Below are 19,719 nucleotides of genomic sequence, written 5' to 3'. Positions count from 1 at the left end.
AATACAACAAAACACTTTCCATGGTATATTTAACCCCTTCATGACTGAGCTTGTTTTTGGTTTCTGTTCGTAAATGACTGACACACTTTTGACATTTTTGCTGTGTGATTCTTCCACGTCAGTAATATACTTTCTTACAAAGTGCACCCACACATATTATATATTGTTTTTTAGAGGACAGATAGGGCTATATATTTATATCACATATGTGTGTCTAACGCCTCACTTAGGACAAATACAAATTAAAAAAAGAGGAAAAAACGTAAAAAAAAACTTTTTTTCCCAGTTTTGATTTGTAGTATTTTTTTTTAACAAAACCAGCACAGCTAAAAAAAAATGCAATACATACATTCATTTATTTGTCCCTTATTTTTAATTTTTTTTCACTTTTCACTATTTTTTTTAATTTATTTACACTTTTCACTTTTTTTATACTGACAAATTTTATTTATTTAATTATATCAGGCAGTCATTGTGAATTAATCTCACTATTACTGCTTGATAAATTAATACATTTTTTTTATTATCAGGCTGCTTCAAACTTCAGAACAGCCGATAATAAGTTAGTGACACTGATCCTGCAGCAGTTCAGGATTCAGCTGTCAGTGAATGTTTCAGAAAACTTAAACATTCTACTTTCAAGAATAGATACATTATGTGTCTAATACATAACATTTTGTATCTATTCTTGAAAGTCAAAAGATAAAAAAAAAAAAAGCCAGTATAGCTTGAGAGAGATATCTCTCGATCTATACGAGCTGTCAGAATGCCGGCAAAAGCCGACATGTGTGTCTGCTTTGCTGTGACTCTCAGACACCCGATATTAAGGTATCGGGTGTCTGAAAAAGGTTAACCCTTTCAGTAATGGATCTCTAGATAGTTAGACATCTATTACTGAAAGGTAACCGCTGATTCTCAGCGGTTAGCAGCCTTCTAGTGCAGCAAATAACTCGTCACGTACAGTGTACGTGACGAGTCATTTGGTCCCTTTGTGGCTGGACGTACAGTGTACGTCTCCCGTCACGAAGGGGTTAATGAACTAAAATGGATGAATAAAGTAGGCTATACATGCAGCTTGATGAAGTAGACAAAATTCATTAAGTAGACAAAATGAACATTGTGTCCTTCACAGCGATCAGATCTTTTTTAGGCACCGCTGACACTCTGCAGGCATTCATTCTCTGTCATGGTGATGGATTCATAGATGGTCTCTCTTGTCAGATTCAGCTGCCATTTAATGAGTGGTGGGTATGCAGGCAGCGTAAGCCCTATTGCCATCTGCAGGAGCAGGTATGTAGTACTTAACCTAATATCTGGCAACTATGTAACCCTTTTTTCAGCTTATAAAGTCAATTAAATTTAAAAGAATAAAGGAGGATGTCTAGTCTTTTTAGTCTCACAGCCATCATTGCCATAGGATCTGCTAATTGACACCATGCCATGATAGAACACAGGTAGAACATTCAAGAATGGATTTATACAGTCTACTGACTAAGAAGAGAGACAATAATTTTAAAAAAGATGACTATTCAAGGGTTAAATGAAAAAAGGATCCTACTCGCTGCTTTCTGAAAATGCAAGATGAGAGCCTGATCGTCCTTTTCTGAACTCTGCAATTAAAACAATTGCTGTTTCAATGCGTATAAGTAGCTGTGTGGTCCAGTTATTCATCTGTCAGTTTCAGATCATGTAAGCCAGCATAATATATACAATTCAATATTCTGCTATATAAACAAATGCAATGTCAATGAGTTAAGCCCCTGCCACTATACCAGGACTGCATTCTGCCTGGATTAAAGATTTGAGCTTTTGAACCGCATAGAGATCAGGTTCAGGCTCAACAGCGTTATTATTTTTTCCAAGAAATACTGGATCATTTTCTCTAAGTTTAACCAATGGAAAATATATTTTTTCATGCTGGCTTGATTGCTCGTCTACAGCTATAAGCAGCAAATGTCAGCATGACCTGTCCCTGCAGCAACGTGGGAAGATGTGAAACACAGACCTGCTTTTCTGCAAAACGTTTTGTTAAACATAAGCTGGATTAACACAAAATGTGAATGAACATAGAAAGTAGATTAAAAACAGTCAATTTCTTTGTTTAAGAGCAATGCATGTATTCTTCTAAAATTGCCAATCTCATATGTCTCTTGGGAGCACAATAAAGTTGCTATCTGTCTGAATGATAACATCATAGTAGCCTAAGCTCCTGACAACTATTATGTTGTTTTTTCAGCCCTGCCTGTTGTAGGCACTTTTGTCTGGCACCTTAACCACTTGAGCACCAGCTTGTATATACCCCTTCATTACCAGGCCATTTTTAGTTTTCAGTGCTGTGATAGATTTACTAACAATTATTCTGTCATGCAACACTGTACCCAAATTAATTTTATATAATTTTTTTGAGACAGATGGAGCTTTTTATTGGTGATATTTAATAACCACTGGTATTTTTTTGTTTTACTACTGAAGGAAAAACTACCAACATTTTAGAAAACAAGACCATGTTTCCCTTGCTTTCTGGTAAAATAAAATACCAGGATGGTATGAATTTACTTTTTGGAAAATAGACACCACAAGCTGATATAATTTTTTCCCCATTTTTATTTTTTGCAAATTAAGAAACATGGTGACATTGAGGGGGTTGAAACATAGAGCTTGGCAATGGTGAACTAGGTACAGCATCTCAGGTCATACACAGAGGGTTGAGAAGGTGAAAGGGTTAATGTACACTGCCACGTACAGTGGCAGGATGTAGACGAAGGGGTTAATGTGCAGAAAAGGGATAAAGAGTTAATATACAGGTTGCAATACAAAAGGCAGGCTGGAGATCAGTAGTTTCAGAGATAAGGGACAGTGAAAAGGTTGGAAAAGATCTGGGCCACTAAGAAACAATGAACGAGTCATCTGCTGCTGCTGAGTAGTCAAATGTTGATTTTCCTATTCACAGTAAAAGGAAGGGGAGAGATCGAGTATGTATACAGTAACATTGTGACAGCTGTGATGAGTCATCACGGAGATCACATATTACCGAGCTGCGCAGATCGGCTCGGAATCATGTTTCTGTGTACTGAGCTGTCAAAGGATGGCTCGGGACACAGACAAGTGGATGCAGACATTTGTAGAAGGTTGTCTATAGACGTCCTTCCAGAAATGCACGTCCACTTCCCCAACATTTTTTTTACAATACAGTGGCAGGGAAGTGATTGAGCGCAACTTAATTCCAGTGACGTTAAAAGAAATCCAACTTATCATGGCCATATAACGAAATTGCTAGTGTCAGTGCCATTACTTACTTCTAGACATGCCATTTTCTTCCAGTTTAAACTGTACTGTGGACACAGAGAAAGCTTACTTTCTATTTTTTTTTTACAATGCCCTCTTTAGAGTATGTTCATTCTTCAAACAGTGATAAGTGAGGCTACACCAATAGTGATAAACTTTCTTGTCAAGTGAGACCCCTGACATCACCAAAGGGTCTCGCATAATATTCTCCTAAAGTAATGCTACAGAAAGCCGTCAGAGGCTGCAGACATTCTACAGGAGATGATCAGAGAACCTATTCTAGGAGTATTACAAGAGACCGGAGACATGGTGCAGGAGACAGGGATAGACTGGAGACACATTACATGAGATTACTAGAGATCAATGCCATTACAGCGCATTTATAAAGCAATTCTGCTACATTTGTGTTCGCTAAAGCCCCCTTAACAATAGCTTGTTCTACATTTGATATTTCTCTCAGCAAGATTCATTTTAATTGAAAAAAAAGGAAGGAAGGACAGCACAGGAAAAAAAAAAGAAATGAACGAACCAAAAAATTTGATTTGAAAACAGTGTAAAGAATATGTTTTTCAATGTCCCAAGTAGGCATCTAGGATAAAGAAACCACAGGATGCCATCTACAAGGGCCAAAAGAGACACACATTAAGGCTTTATTTACACGTGTGGAGACTTTTACCTCCCTCTTAAAAACATGTGCTCGTAGATTTTCAAACCGCAGCCGAACGACAGTTTACAGGTATTCAGGAGGCGATACTTTTTTTCCCTTTTTCTTTTTGATCCCAAGGACTTACTTTGCAGTTTTGTATTGCCATTTGACTTTAGTGGTGGTGCATCTTGCTAAATCCCCACATGCTATATAAAATATGCCACAGCATATGTACAAACCTCCCCCTATACTGCATGTGAAAACAATGCCCAAGTGTCAAACAAGAGAGACATTATGTAAGTTGCCATTGCTCACAGAACAAGTGAAATAAAAAAAATTTTAAAAAATCTAATCAAACCACCTGTTCTGCACATTTTATTTTTGGGTCAATGACTCAGAAAATACAGAAGCTGATGGATCTGCCATCATCCAGGAAAAAGTGAGAAATGAAAGCCTACATATTTCTGTCATAACATACTTCCTTTTAGAAGTTGTGAAAGAGAGCAAACAGGAATGAATCATTCTCTAAGCAGTCTAATACTACACAAATATGATTACTGCAGCCTACACTGCTAGATCAGACTCTGGCGATGTTATAGACCAGAGAAGAGAACAATAGCCAAGAAACTAGCATTTTCAGAAGGATGCTTACAACTGCAGTCTTTGCATTACTCCATTAATCCACATGGCAGGATTTATTGAAGTCTTGTGAGATTTTAGACACACAAGCCAGTGCTGGGGTGGGAGAGATTGCTGCCATTACATCATCAGCATACCAGGAGCTGTAACAAGCGACATTCAGTAGACAGGATCAGGCTCCACATTCCAGAAGTATAAGGGCCCGTTCAAACCAGCAAGCCGCGCTAATCCCGGCTGCTGGTATTCGATGACAGGTTAATCTTGGCGCATTGCACTGTACTTTTTTTTTTAGAACTTTATTGAAATGCAGTTCAGTCAGCACTTTTTCAGTGCATTGAGCTGTGCCTATTGAAACAAGGCAAACTGCCTTGTCTGTGCATTGGGGCTACACTGGATAAAGTGGCCAGCACAGCCCCAGCACTTCTGGTGTGAACGAGCCCTAAGAAAGGAACTGCTGCAGTTACTTTGCACAGCTGAGAAAGTAATGTAAGTTATACTCTCAAACTGTTAGGATGTAACCTTTTCATGAAAAGTCCATGTGCACAACAATTGTTTTCTTAACCCAACAAAGTATTTAATTATTTAACTGTATATTTAAATTATATATCAGAAGTGAACAGTTTTGGTCTATTCTAGTAGAGACTGTCCCTAGTAGACAGGTGGCATTTTTCAATATTCCTCAATACATACCTTATTTGCTTTTGAAGTCCATGCAACATGCCTGTCCAACTTGTTACCCTTACTTCTGTCTGCGATGATATGGCCATCCCATGATGCCATGTCGTGCTACAGTATATTGTAAATGATGGCCCACTGTGTGGCGGCACAACAGCTTGAAGTCAACGGGTAGCACACATCCTAGGGTGACAATGCTTATGGAGCCAATCAAATGATATCCTAGAACAAGAGGGTAAAGTGCATCTAAAACCTAACAATGAACTGCTCTCATTGCTCCATTTTGGTTGGCTAAAAATATCACTGCAAATATTTTGTTATAGCCATTTGATAAGTGCAAAAAATACCTGTGGATTCTTCCAGACATCGAGAGAGCTCACAAGTCCATGTGCAGTCTGCAGTCTTATCTCAAACACTGTTTTTATCAGCCCTTCTTAGTTTGCACTGCAGACTACATAACATGCCCCCTCCTGTTACGGAGGTGAGGTTTTCTGTAGGCCTTTTCCTAGAGTGACAATTTTTGTTCTTGGGTTTAGATATGCTTTAAGAAACCGGCAGGATCACCAGGTAGAAGAACAATTAAAGAAAATAAAAATAATCACACAGTTGGAACAAATGGACAGTGAGCGATTTTATTTATAGGTTTAGATACACTTTAGGGCCACCAGTCAAGTTTCTGCTAAAACCTTTAACTGAGTAGAATACGATAAACATTCATCAGCAACTTCTTTTTCCAGAACATCTCTGGCTTACGATCAAATCTAAAATGCAGAGGCACTTGACTTAGTAAGTTCAGGCTCAACAATTGTGCGTAGCTATTTCAAAAGGAACTTTCTAATGAGAAAAAGATGGGTGGGGAAAACTTTCCTCATTCTTAAAAAAAAAAAAAAGAAAAACTTATGAAGTACACAAACCACTGGCACTCCACACTGTGCACGAAATAAATGGGCTTTTCTCTTTTTTTGGCAATTAACTTTGTTTTTAAATTTTGAGAAGGTTTTAAGCGCATATGGTGTCCAGATATTTACTTCACAAAAGTCAGGAACCTAGACGTTCATTTTCTAGATCAGTTAAATAATTAGCTGGCTGTATCAGAATAATTACATTCAGATTTGCACACAGGGAAACAGTACAAAAGGTAAAAAGGTCATGCATTCACCTGGTGCATTGTTAATAAGAGTAGTCCGTGTGCACCACTACTGTGAAGGCAATAATAAAAAGGTATCCTAGTTAATTATCTAGCCGGTAAGGTCTAATTTGCTTGTAAATGGAGAGAGCACTTGGCAAAATTCGTACCTGCAAAAAGCCGATATCCACTTGTGTGCTACAATAAATTCACAAGCTAAGAGCACCTGTTATAAAATGGTGTGAACTGTATGACTGCCTTCATTGCCCTCTGAATAATAAAAAAGTACAGCTTTCTGGACAGACAGAACAAATGTCAGGCGCATAAACTGATTATAATAGAGTTTTGCCAATTCCACACATCTACCACAAGTAACCAACCTCACCATAACCAGAAAGGGATACCAGGGAAGAACTCTTGCATTTGGAATCCATAAATCAGTAGTTAATGATGACCCTTTACACCTCAACATCTCAAACTTATAATCTTAGGCAGTTAGGCAGGAACCATGAAATGATTTTCATAAGGGCAAGTTTTTCTCTGCATAGATTTTTTTTTTTGTCTGTTTTTTCTTTAAATAAACAGAATTGGAAAAGTCACGGAATGAAGCTTCCTGAAATCAGAAAATACATTTCTAACCTCTTAGGGTTCCTTCTAAAATTATTTTCCGAATAGTGAATGGTTACAAAACGCCAAGGTAGTTTTCTTTCTCTTTGTTTTTAGGTGGACATTGTATGTTTCAAATATTAAAAATACAAAACCTACAATTACTGAGTGAAGGAAAACAATGTCAAGTGTTATAAAGTTATGAATCTTTTTCTCTTAATATAAGAAGGAAAGGAAAGTCAAAAAGAAAAAAAGTAAAAGAAAAATCCATCTGCAAAAAAACGCTATTACAAAATCTGAGCCAAGACAGATTTGATAAACAAGAAATGCCAGATGTGCGTCTCAAAGATTCCAATGGAGAACAATAAGTCAGTGGTGGGCATCTAGGAATAAGTTTGCATTTTTGGCTAATTGTACATTTTTAAGAATATCGGAGATACAGAAGGGGTTCGACAATAAACATACAAAATATAATAACATAGGTATAAAACATCTGGTCCAGGAACGTCTATGAAGAATAAATGTATGAGGGTTCTTCAAAAGTTCACTTGGGAGTACTGTGCACGCAATTATAATGAAAAGCTCACATTAGGCAATACATTTAAACATGTTTATTTATACAGCGCTAATAAAGGGTGTTCACTTATGTTAATTAAACAGATTATAATGTATGATGGTTACGGAATCCATGGCATTCTCTTTGGAGAACTAATGCACATTTTGGAAGCTTCTTTACCACCGCTGCTGTGGAAACGTACTTTGAAGACTTGGCTTGAACATAGGAAACATGGCAAAGAAGAGCCCTGTACCGTGCAGTCTTCCTGTATGACTGTAGAGGTAGCCCTTTCGAGAACTGAGTCAACATTGCAAATGATGCACCCTAACAATACACTAAAAGTTAGTGATATACTGGCGGTGTAAGAGGATACATAGAAAGATGCCAGATTGATGTCAAAAGTTCTCAGATATTTGATATACGCTTAATACTTAACCAATCAAAATAAGCAACACACAATCTCTGTTGCATAACTCAATATTTGGTTGGGATCAGCCCAAGCAAAATAATATTTTGTTGGAGAAGCACCCTGCTTTAATAAGGCAACTCTATTCCCATTCAGGGTATGAACATAAGATATTTGGTGGCATAGCTAGTTATGACCTGTACAAGAAAAATCTATTTTATATAAAACATATGCTACAAATATACTATCCTATGATTGTTAAATGACATTCCATAAAATAAAATTCTAGCTATCTATCAGCTGTGATATGCTGGTGTCAGACACAAGTGCTAAGGTTTGGACTGCACTTAAGCAATTACACTTTAAACTACCGGTAAGCTGTCTTTATAACAGATGAACACTGATTAATGATAAAAAAGACCGGTTTAAAGAGAGCCTGTTCTCTCTGACCATTGCATTAACCCCTCTTTCATATGTAGAAAAGTTTATGATCAATGGCAGAGATTTTATGTATGCCAGGAAAAAAACTTTGGTGATTAACACTGCAGTTTTTTTTTAATAAATTCTTTATTTATAGTTTTATGCAAGTTATAACAAAACAGTAAGAAAGCAACAGTAGTACAGAGTGTACTCATACATCAGTCAAGGAAATCCACTTCCACCGCCATGTATCATAGGGTATACATCTTATACTGCAACCGAAATCTGGCGTCGGCATGAGCCTACATGGTTCATCTGAGGCAGACCAGGTCTTTTCTTATAGCAATACATCAATACCATATGCACAGTAATGGGTAAATGAGGTAAATAGCGGCAAAAAGGCAAAAAAGGTAGGGGGGGGGAGAAGAAAGGAGAAGACTTAAGATAGAAGAAAGATAGAAAAAAGTAGTATAGAAAGGGAGACAGACGATGCCTCACGAGGCTTTATCGGGTCCTGCTCGCCTCCTTCGCCACTTTTCCCGTCAATTGCCCGCGAGCCTCCCATCAGCTGGGAAACTGCAAGTGAGTGAATAAATGAAGCCCCTCATGTCTACATTTCCACCTCAAAGGCGCCACCCGCTCTCCGTGTTATTTTTCACATCTCCCCTAACAAGGCAGCGTATTCCTGTGTAGTAGTGAAATCCATCCAGTAGAACCATGTGCGATTAAACTGCGTCTCTCTGTGGCTATCTGAGGCCAGGAGGTCCTCCATTCTGTAGATCTCTCCTACCTTCGCCAGCCACATTGAGATTGGTGGCGCAACCGAGCGCTTCCAGTATAGTGGGATACACGCCTTCGCCGCACTAAGTAAGTTCACCAGGAGGGATTTCCTATATCGGCGTAAGGGCATGGGTGCCAGGTGCAGAAGATATTCAGCTGGATCAGACCCCAAAACAACCCCTGTCAGCGTGGTGCAGACCTCCGCCACCTTATCCCAGAAATCCCTGAGTAGAGGGCAAGACCAGAACACATGTAGTATCGTACCGTCTTATGCCTGGCAGTGCCAGCAGAGTGGTGAGCACTGTGGGAACATTCTATGTAAGGTTGTCGGGACCTTGTACCATCAGGAGAGAATTTTGAACCCCGTTTCCTGGATGCTGCTGGATATAGATGCCTTGTGTGTCATCTGAAATATCCTATCCACCTGGGGTGGAGTAAAGGTAGTTCCCAAATCCCTTTCCCATTTTGAGATATATCCCGGGAGGGGCAGATCAGGCGCGTCTCCCAACAGCTTGTATGCTTCTGACAGGCCATGACGGATAGGTCCCTCCCTTAAACAAAGTTCTTCGAAGGGGGTCAGGGGAGGCATCTCCCGCGGATGTCGAACCAACTGGGTGAGGAAATTACGCACCTGGAGCGCTTTCCAGAAGGTCATGGGTGGGTCGGAGCATGCTTGAATATCCTTAATAGGTAATAGGCCTGAACCGGCGTGGAAGTGGTATATCCTGAAGCTGCCTGACTGAATTACTCGGCTAATCTCCCTGTCACAGGTTGAGATGGGCAGATCCGGATGCCCTAGCACTGGGGTCATCAGAGAAGGATACCCAGCACTTCTTAGGTGTCCCCCCAGCGTCCCCGACAACCCTCACCTCCCGTGACTCCCCCCCTCTCCCTCAAGGCATAGGACTATCCCCCCAGCTAATCAGGAACCCCAAACAGATTCGAGGAAAGCTGCAAAGATCTCCGGGGCAGAGAGACACACAGCTGCATATACACCATTGCCCCAGAGGGCCTGTGCTCAGGTAGGGTCTTAAGTGTGGCTCTCGGTGTCCAAAAAAAAACAAAAAACAACAAAGTCTCAGCAGTCGGATCAACATGCAGCATTCGACGGCAGGGGTATCCCATCTCTCCGGTCCGTAGCAGCCGTAGCAGGGCGAAGGGTGGGGGGGTAAGCAACCTGAGTCGTAGTCCTGGAGTCTGTTGGCATCCCTCATCTAAAAGTCCTCGCAGCAACCTAGGCACTCAGCGGATGTCCACTGTGGTAGTCCACATCACAGCTGATAGGTAAGCGAGATTAGTCCTCTCTGGCTGCAGGTCCGCTTGGATCCCGGCTTCGGTCCCTTTGCGGTCTACGGGATCTCTGTCTCCTGGGTCTCTGACTACTCGGTGGGGGGTCCACCCGGTCTGGGAATGGGGTCAGCCAATTCTGCACCGGAACGGGGTCACACCCCAACAGGGAGAACAACAGCGGCAGTTGATCCGGCCTATGCAGGGCGAAATGACGGTCCCCCCGTCGGACCAGCAGGTGGAAAGGGTGGCCCCATCGATACGTGGCTCCCGCCTCCTGTATACACCGGAGCACCGGGCGAAGCTGCCTCCGCATGAACAGCGTATGGCTGGAGAGGTCCGGTAGAAAGGAGATGGAAGCACCATCATAATCCACGGTTTTCTTATTCCACGCCTGTCGCATCACTTCCTCTTTCAGTGTAAAAAAAATGAATGCGACACAGCACATCCCTGGGGGTTCCATCTCTCAAAGCAGTAGAGCCATACACTCTGTGCACCCTGTCTAGTTCCAGTGGGTGTGGACCTCAAATCTGTCCCAGGGGTGGCCTCCGGTATACCCGATGCGGACATTATTTCTGCGGTTCCTGTTTTCCCCATCATCCACCTTGAGGCGAAGGTTGGTCAGGGCCTGCACATGGGTAGCTTGTAGCTGTTCTAGTACCCCTAGGCGTGAGGCAAAAGAGTCCCGGGTAGTCTCTAGGGAAGTCACCCTGTCATCCACCTCCTGTACCTGCAGCCGAACCGCCGTCAACTCCTTCCTCATGGATCCCTCCAGGCGGTCCACCATTGAGTCCAGATCTGACCTGAGGGCAGCAAACATCCCCGTGAGTTCCGGTCCCGAAATCGGAGATTGCGCCTCCAGAGTTGCCGAGGGGCCGGGGTGTCCGGTCGGAGCAGCAGAGGGGTGGGCATCGGGGAGGCAGTCGGCTGCTCATCAGCAGAAGAGGCGTCCTCTTCAGGCCTCTGGGATCGGGACTCCGCTAGGCCGCTGCGGGCCGGGGACACACGTGTGGGCGCCATCTTAGGTCCCTTGGCTCGCGGCTCGGATGCCGCTTTCGCAAAAAAATCCGCGGAGGGCCGGGCTGGGTGAGGACTTCGGGGGCTCGGATGCCGCTTTCGCAAAAAAATCCGCGGAGGTCCGGTCTGGGTGAGGACTTCGGGGTCCCCTTGCCTTTCTTCTTTTTGGACATGGTCCCAAAACCGCACCGCTTAAGTGATACCAACCTGTTAAAATCGGTCCCGAGGTACGGAGCTCACTGGCTGCACGTCCTCACAGCTCCATGCCTAGGCCACGCCCCTCTAACACTGCAGTTTTATGCATGGAAATGCTCACTGTTCTTCCTCTAGTGATGTTTGGATAGTAGACAGTGCGTGCAGAAATTGGTCTATCTACAGTCGGACCAGGTATATGCCAACCACTGTTGAAACTGTTACAGAGAAGTTTGTCATGGGAATAAAAATCATAAAAATCTCAACAGATCTTATTATAACTTTCCCAGCCACATAAAAACGGGAATCATAGCATAGTCGAAATGGGAACAAAGTTATTTTCCCTTGGAAGTGATAACAGCTTCTTGATACAATTAAACGTATTTCTCAATACTGATTTATACTGTTATCTACTGGCATACATAAAAATCACAACTTGGCAATTAGTGACTTCAGAAAGCACAGTACTTTCCATAAAATAAAAAAACAACTTCAAGTGGCTATTTTGAGTTTTACAAATGAACCTCGTGTGCATTTCAAAGTCACACAAAGGTGGCACACAGGTGAACACAAACTCAGTGTGAATGTCTCTTACAGTATAATTGAGAGTGCACATGGATCCTTTGCTGAATGAAGGGAAATGTCATCTTGCAGAAGAACAGAGCATAGAGTGTAAGCGCAGTTTGGTAACAATGCCAAGGGAATGATTCATCAAGTAATCTCACAAGGATTTTAAGCTTAGGAGAACTATTGTCAAAACACTTCAAAGATCCATAATAAAATATCAAAGGCAGTCACCCACAAAGTTATTTTCACAAACATTGCAATAGTTCTATAACTGCAAAAACTAGAGATGTGCTGACATTTCAGCTGCAGAAACATTTCAACCCAAAATGGTACTTTGGGCAAAATGTATAATTAGTTAATTAGTTATGTATAATTTTTTTGGCCAAATATGCAGTGCATTTCTAGTTTGTCTCATCCCCTATGGGCGCTGCTCCGTGTCACCCCTCTGACACAGAGCAGTGCCCAGCGGGAAGGAGAGAAACTTTCAGGAGGCCAAGCGAGGCGGGGAGGAAAGCGCTGTAAGCGGTGTCACAGGAGGCCGAGTTCTCCCCCAGGACCACCCCACTTAGCCTCCTGTGACAAGCAAATCAGGATGGAGCGCGGTGCAGAGAGGAGACAGCTATCAGCTGTCAAAGGAAGCCGAGCTGGTGGTGCGAGGGAGGAGTCAGTTGTCAGCAGTGGCACAGGAGGCCAAGTTCTCCTTTTGCATTGCCCGCTCAGCCTCCTGTGGCAGTGTGTTAGGATGGAGAGCGGCTTACAAGCACTCAGCGATCAGCAGAGGAAGGAACTAAGGGAGAAAGTTCTCCTTCGGGTCCTCCTCTGCTGATTGACAGCAGGCAGGGAGCGGGTGTAATTTAAAATAGCCAGTAGTAGGCTGGCTATTGCTGTTGGCCGCTGGATTGGAGACCTGTCGAGGCCGACAGTTTATCCTAAGTGGGGGCAGCATGAGGGAATGCAGACTCACAGAAGCGGAAAAGAAACGGGCAGTGAACAGGCTGACAAAAGCCCAGGCGCTAGGACACAATTTCTAGTCGCATCGGTAACCTGGCGCCTGGGATTTGTCGAGTCCTGGCTTACCTAGACTTACAACTTACGTTAGTCACATATGACTACCTTTTTCTTTACATGAATGGGCATTTAAATTTCCTGGGTTTGCTGTCTTTTGGAGAGACAATTGTAAGAGATCATCTAAAAGTGAGTTAGAAAAAAATATCTTGTTTAGGGAGAATGTTAAGGTACTAAGGCAGGGGTCTCAAAGTACCGGACCGCGGGCCAACTCTGGCCCGCGAGCCGGTAATATGTGGCCCACAGCCAGCTGACAAATCAGGAACACGGTTACGGACAGCGCTGAGATCCGACAGAAAGAATGCATTAGTAAGGTCTGCATCAGACCTTACTATTCAACCACAAGATCACCAGGGAATGATGTGCCCTTTCCTTTCTTCCAGAAGCGCATTTGTGAGGTCAGGTACTAATGTTGGACGAGAAGGCCTGGCTCCCAGTCTCCGCTCTAATTCATCCCAAAGGTGTTCTATTGGCCTGACCCCTGAAAAACAACCCCACATCATAATCCCCATCCACCAAACTTTACACTTGGCACAATGCAGTCAGGCAAGTACCGTTCTCCTGGCAACAGCCGAACCCAGACACGTCCATCGGATTGCCAGACAGAGAAGTGTGATTCGTCACTCCAGAGAACACGTCTCCACTTCTCTGGAGTCAAGTGGCGGCGTGTGTACACTCCTGCATCCGACGCTATGCTTTGCTCTTGGTGATGTAAGTCTTGGATGCAGCTGCTCGGCCATGGAAACCCATTCCATGAAGCTCTGTACGCACTGTTGTTGTGCCAATCTGAAGGTCACACGAAGTTTGGCTAAGTGTGCACTTCAGCATGGGATGACCCCGCTTTGCCCTTTTTACGTGGCCTACCACTTCGTGGCTGAGTTGCTGCTGTTCCCAGTTGCTTCCACTTTGTTATAATAGCACTAACTGTTGATCATGGAATATTTAGTAGCAAGGAAATTTCACGGATGGACTTACTGCAGGTTGGTAACCTATCACGGTACCACGCTTGGATTCACTGAGCTCCTGACAGCGACCCATTCTTTCACACGTTTGTAGAAGCAGTCTGCATGCCTAGGTGCTTGGTTTTATACACCTGTGGCCATGGAGGTGATTGGAACACCTGAATCCAATGATTTGGAGGGGTGTCTTAAACTCTTAAAAGGATCTGCTACTGACAGCTTGGTGCCAGATACCACAACATACCTTCAGAAGTCTAGTGGAGTCCATGCCTTGACGGGTCAGGACTGTATGGGAGGCAAATAGGGGGACCTACTCAATTCTAGGCAGGAGGTCATAGTGTTATGACTGGTTGATGTATAACCACGATGTAACAAAATGCTACTACACAATCATGCCCATGCATTTTGTGTTGGACTGAGTAGCCATGCAAACTCATATGCAGAGAAGAGATGATCATTCTTTACAAGTGTTGCTTAGTAAATTAGGTAAAGTGAATATTCACTTTGCAAAGTATACCTAATCCTACACAAGAACAAAAAATCCTTGCACATGATGATGATTGAAGTCAGCACAGGTCCACTTTTTCCCTTAGCTGATGCCATTGTCTCAGCATTTACCTGGGTAGTTTTTTCATATACATGGGAATTTCATCATTAAAGGAGGCACGTGAATTCTTTCAAATTCTTTCTCTTTAGCCTAATTCACCGTTTTAACCTCTCCTACTGTCCAGCCCCCTCAAACTGAAGCTTAGTTAATTAATTAACATACAACAGAAGTCAGACTTACTGGTCTATAGTAAAACCGCATAGCTTTGTACCCATCATAAACAATTATACAACATCTGCTGTGTCCAATTAAAGATAAAATTTACCTAACAAAATAAAATATAGTGGATGAAAACAGGGATAAATGCCAACTAGACTAGCTGCTTTACCTTTCTAGCAGGGTTATTCACTAAAGGGTAAAGAGTTTGGAGAAGGCAGGAGAAGTTAGCAACAAACAACATAGCTGAACTGGAAAATGTCTCTATTTCAGCTCACTTTCCAGTTCAGCTATGGCTATGTTGTGCTAGATTGTTCACTTCTCCTGCCTTCTCCAAACCCTTCACCCTTTTATGAATAACCCTTTAGATTTTGCTTCAGTGTAAATGCACATTTTCACATGTTAGCCAAGTAACTTTGGATTCAGAACATTTGTTATCTAGCTCTAACATATTATATGGCACTGGAAAGTCTTAAAGTGACATTAAAGCCAAAACATTTTTCCCCATGTAAATCTTAGCACTTACCTCAAATGATGTCTCTTATTCTGATCTTCCTCTTCTTTCCCCATGTTTTCATGTGTCCCTCCAGCGGTGTGACGTCACTCCGATCCAGCGCTGACTGCTCTGTCTCTCCGATTCAGCGGTGTCTGCAGGCGGGTGCACGCGTCCATAGACTTACCTTGCGTCTCTGCTCGTCTCCCGGCCGAGAATCAGAACTGCACATGTGCCCGCCCCAAGATCCTTTGCGGCCCTACGATCACTTCCTGATTCTTGGCGCGGGATCGCAGCGATAACGAGGTAAGTTTAAAACCAGTTCAAGCGTTTTTTGTTTTTTTTTAAACTTCTTGCCTATATCTACTGCCTGCTAGCATATAAAAATCATATTTCACTGAGCTGTTTCAACTTTGTTTTCCTTAACAAATTTGAAACTTGTACAACATTTTACTGAATACCACCTTACTAATTACTAGATTGTGGTCATTGTTGCCCTGAGTGTTCCCTAAGCTGATGTTATTCCTATATCCTAATCCTGAGCAATCACTGGTGCTTTCTCTTTTTAGCATTTGCTAACACGCATATAGAATTGTCACTATTTATTTTGTTACACACTCAGTTTTTCTCAACTCCTTACTGTTCTTGCTTAACCCTATTCTCTTGTTTGTTGTTGTTCCCATGCCCCCATTAATCTGAATCTTTATTTTTTTAAATTAATGCATTAGATTCTTTGTTTCTATGTTTGGTCACTTCTCCTCAGTCTGTTACAACTGTCCATTTATAAACCAGGGGAAAAAAAGATTGCCCCACCTGTCCATGAAGTATCTGCAACTTTCTCTGTTTTACTATATGTAAACTGTATCGTCATCCATCATGATGTGGAAGAGGTGGAGGGTAGAGAGGTAAAAGTATTATTTGCATATGTTAATTTAAGTAACTGCTTTAAAATTAGACCCGGGTTTTTTCTAAAGCTAAACTTCAGGCAGGAAAGTGCAGAGACAGTGAGATAAAAGCAGTTAATCAAGAGTCTGTCCCCTTTGCAGAGCATGCTTGGGAATCAAGAGGAGTGAACTGTCACAGTCAGTAACTTTTTTTCTACTACACACTGAAGTATGGCATGAAAAGCAATATTCATTGCACGAGTTGAATGACTGAGCGAAGAAAAATACAAGGAGAGACTTCTTCCAAAACATTTACAGGTCAATTTCTTCAGTCATGCATGTTTTTATATCAGTCCCATGCCATCACTTGCACAGATATCAATGATACAGCTACAGCTTAAAATGTATTCCACAAATTGTTGAAAATATGAATGTTGTTTTTCTCACCTGCCACTGAGAAGAACCTGAGACTGCCTATTGTTCACTTGATTATCAGTCTTATGACGAAACTGCAAATTTAAAGAAAAATGAGTGTAAAAAAAATGTTACTTGCATACAGTTTACATTTTATTATTATAACCGCTCCTAGTAAATAATGAGACTGTAATGTGAGTACCTTAGGTTGCCATTTATTTACAAACCATTTTTTGTCATATTTTAGGATCTGAAGTACATGTCTGTACTGAAAGCTCCACCATTGGAAACCATAACGATTATGTTGCATGCATTATGTCAACTGTATATTAGAGTTTCTGTCATTACTTTTATATATACAGTATATTTAACTACTTTAAACTCTATGGCGCTAAGAAAAATATTACAGTCTGAGACCTTAAAGTGTAGTTCCAGTTTTGCAGGTAAACTGGGATAACTCATATTTTGTTTGGTTTTTGTTCGCATTTACATAGCAGAACTTTTTAAAATGTAAAAATTGCTGCTTACAGTTTTAGATGGTTTATGCTTGTTTAAAAAATCCCAGCAAGCTTCCCCCCTATGTAATGTTCAGGAGGGTGATGTGTCAAGTTAAGTTTACTCTAATTATCCCTGTCTGTTAGGACAGGCAGTGTTCAAATTTAGTTTACAACGGATAATGAGATCTGCCATCACAGTACAAAGGGTTAACGCCTTTAAAGCATTGTATGTTATGTTAAGCTGAAACTCAGTCTGAACCTCAGTTTATCACTGTACTTTCATGTATAAACTGCTCAGAGAAGCTTGGAATCTGCACAAAGGCCTTCACCAAAGAAACAGCGGTAGGAAATATATTTTTAAAAATGAATTTTCGGTATGCTGTGTGAATGGGAACACATAACATATAGTGGGGCTTTTTCAATTTGATGGCAAAAGTGGAAATACACTTTCTTGTGGTCAGAACCAAATGACAATGACAACTAGCACTAGTTCTTTCCAACCTTCTCAATATCCAAATTCCCTTATACTTAGATCACTACAGATTACATTAAAGTCTACATTGCCACCCAGTGGCAGCCTGCGGTATTCTAGGTAAAACATAAGACTCTTATTTGATCATTTTACTCGTTGTATGCTTTACGGGCACTTTTGGCTCTTGACACAAGCCCTTGAATTTTACAGATTTCAGTGGGCTTCAGCACAGTGGAAAGAAGTCAAAAATATTCATCTATGCATTTTTTGGTAAAAATTCCCCTTAAAGGAGAACTATGAGGCGAGTGAAAATCTCTCAGCCTTATAGTTCTAGCCGACCTGTGACAATGAAACTGTCACAGGTCGGCTCAATAGATCATGAAGTGAGCGAACACATACCGTCTGCAGTATACTGAGCTTTGGGTGACCCTTAGGAGAACTATGGGGAAAAGCCCTGACCCCATAATTCTCCTTTAATCAAATATTGGTGTCAATACAAAAGGAAATGTCCACTGTTTATATTTAGTGGACATTCAAAGTGTTTAGCTTAACTCCCCTGTAGTAAATTTTAACTGGATTCTTTTATCTTCCAAATGCATTTCAGGGGTGCAGTCCAGGCTATCAAGCTCTTGAAGAGGAGTCCAAGTAAAACCAACTATAGTTTTGAGAAATATGAATGTGTGTCTGTGTGTGCACATGCATTGCATGTGTGTTTGGGTGAATTGGAAAAATGCTTACTTAATTCTTATAAGTAGCTACCAATATAAAATGATCCATATTTTTAATAGGCCATAATACCACACACCAGATCTTGACTATGACATAGGAGGCCTAAACCTCTGTGATACAGTCCGTGTACCCATCACACTCAGAGCCACTGCTCCAAAAATGGAGGGTGGATTCAGCTGGTGTCAGCGTGTGGCTTCTGACAAAATATCAGTAAAGGATGGACACCGGCACTCCAAAGCAAGTTCAGTACGTGTTGTCTGCCTGATGAAGGGGATCCTGTGAAACCCCGAAAAGTTGTTCTACTTGCAACTAGTACATTAATAAACACGTACTCAACTTGCTTTGGCGTGCCAGTGTCCATCCTTTACTAAACCTCTGTGAAATGCGTGACACACTAGCAGCAACTAAGAAAAAGGAATTAACTAAATAAGCATTGTACATTGAAATAAATAAGGTGGTCAGTGACATGTTTGAGGACAGAACCCACTGAGTAAATGGGATATTGTAAGAACTCTATTGGTACTCTTTATGATAACTATATGTGTTAATAGAAATGATAGGTTTATATTTTTAATTGGAATGTATAGAAATATTTAATTAAAATAAAAATTTATATTTTTTATAATTAAAGTGCACATACAGTGTTTCCCCGAAAATAAGACACTGACTTATATTTTTTTTTTTCCCGAAAAAAAGACAGTAGGTCTTATTTTCAGGGGATGTCTTATTTGTACCTGGCTGCAACTGTCTGGAGCTCTCCGCTCTGATGCCGTCCAGGGAGCCACCAGTCAGAAGTTCCCTGACCTCACTTCGACCCGCGTTCTGCCTGCTGGGAAATTTAGTTTTCAGCGGCAGCCGAGGCAGACAGGTATGTGTGTGGCCGGGAGGGAGCTGCGGCCGGTCTTGACATATAAATTTAAATTATATGTGCAGCTACCTCGAAAATAAGACCTAGAGCTATCTTCAGGGATTTCTGTAATATAAGATCTACCGCCGAACTAGGTCTTATATTCGGGGTGGGTCTTATATTACAGAAATCCCTGAAGATAGCGATAGGTCTTACTTTCGGGGTAGGTCTTACTTTCGGCGGAAACACGGTAGTACCTAAAACATCTGACATGTTTTGTTAAAATAGTTTTTCTTATAATTAAAAAAATAACCACATTATATAATGCAACAAGACTGTCATTATATGACAAAGTTGATTGAGAAATAATCTACATAAAAAAAATGAAACAAAA

General features: G+C 41.5%; 1 protein-coding gene across 1 annotated transcript in view; it reads right to left on the bottom strand.

Moving 5' to 3' along the window:
• LOC108796986 (probable phospholipid-transporting ATPase IM) overlaps positions 1-19,719 on the bottom strand; it is a 209,310-nt gene that overhangs the window by 145,751 nt on the left and 43,840 nt on the right. The window contains exon 5 of the mRNA XM_018568555.1: positions 16,814-16,875. Coding sequence (XP_018424057.1) covers positions 16,814-16,875 — 62 coding nt within the window. The remainder of the gene's footprint in view (positions 1-16,813; positions 16,876-19,719) is intronic.

Source organism: Nanorana parkeri, unplaced genomic scaffold (assembly GCF_000935625.1).
Source record: "Nanorana parkeri isolate BGI_ZX_2015 unplaced genomic scaffold, ASM93562v1 scaffold1207, whole genome shotgun sequence".
Lineage (NCBI taxonomy): Eukaryota > Metazoa > Chordata > Amphibia > Anura > Dicroglossidae > Nanorana > Nanorana parkeri.
This window is presented reverse-complemented; position numbering and strand designations above follow the sequence as displayed.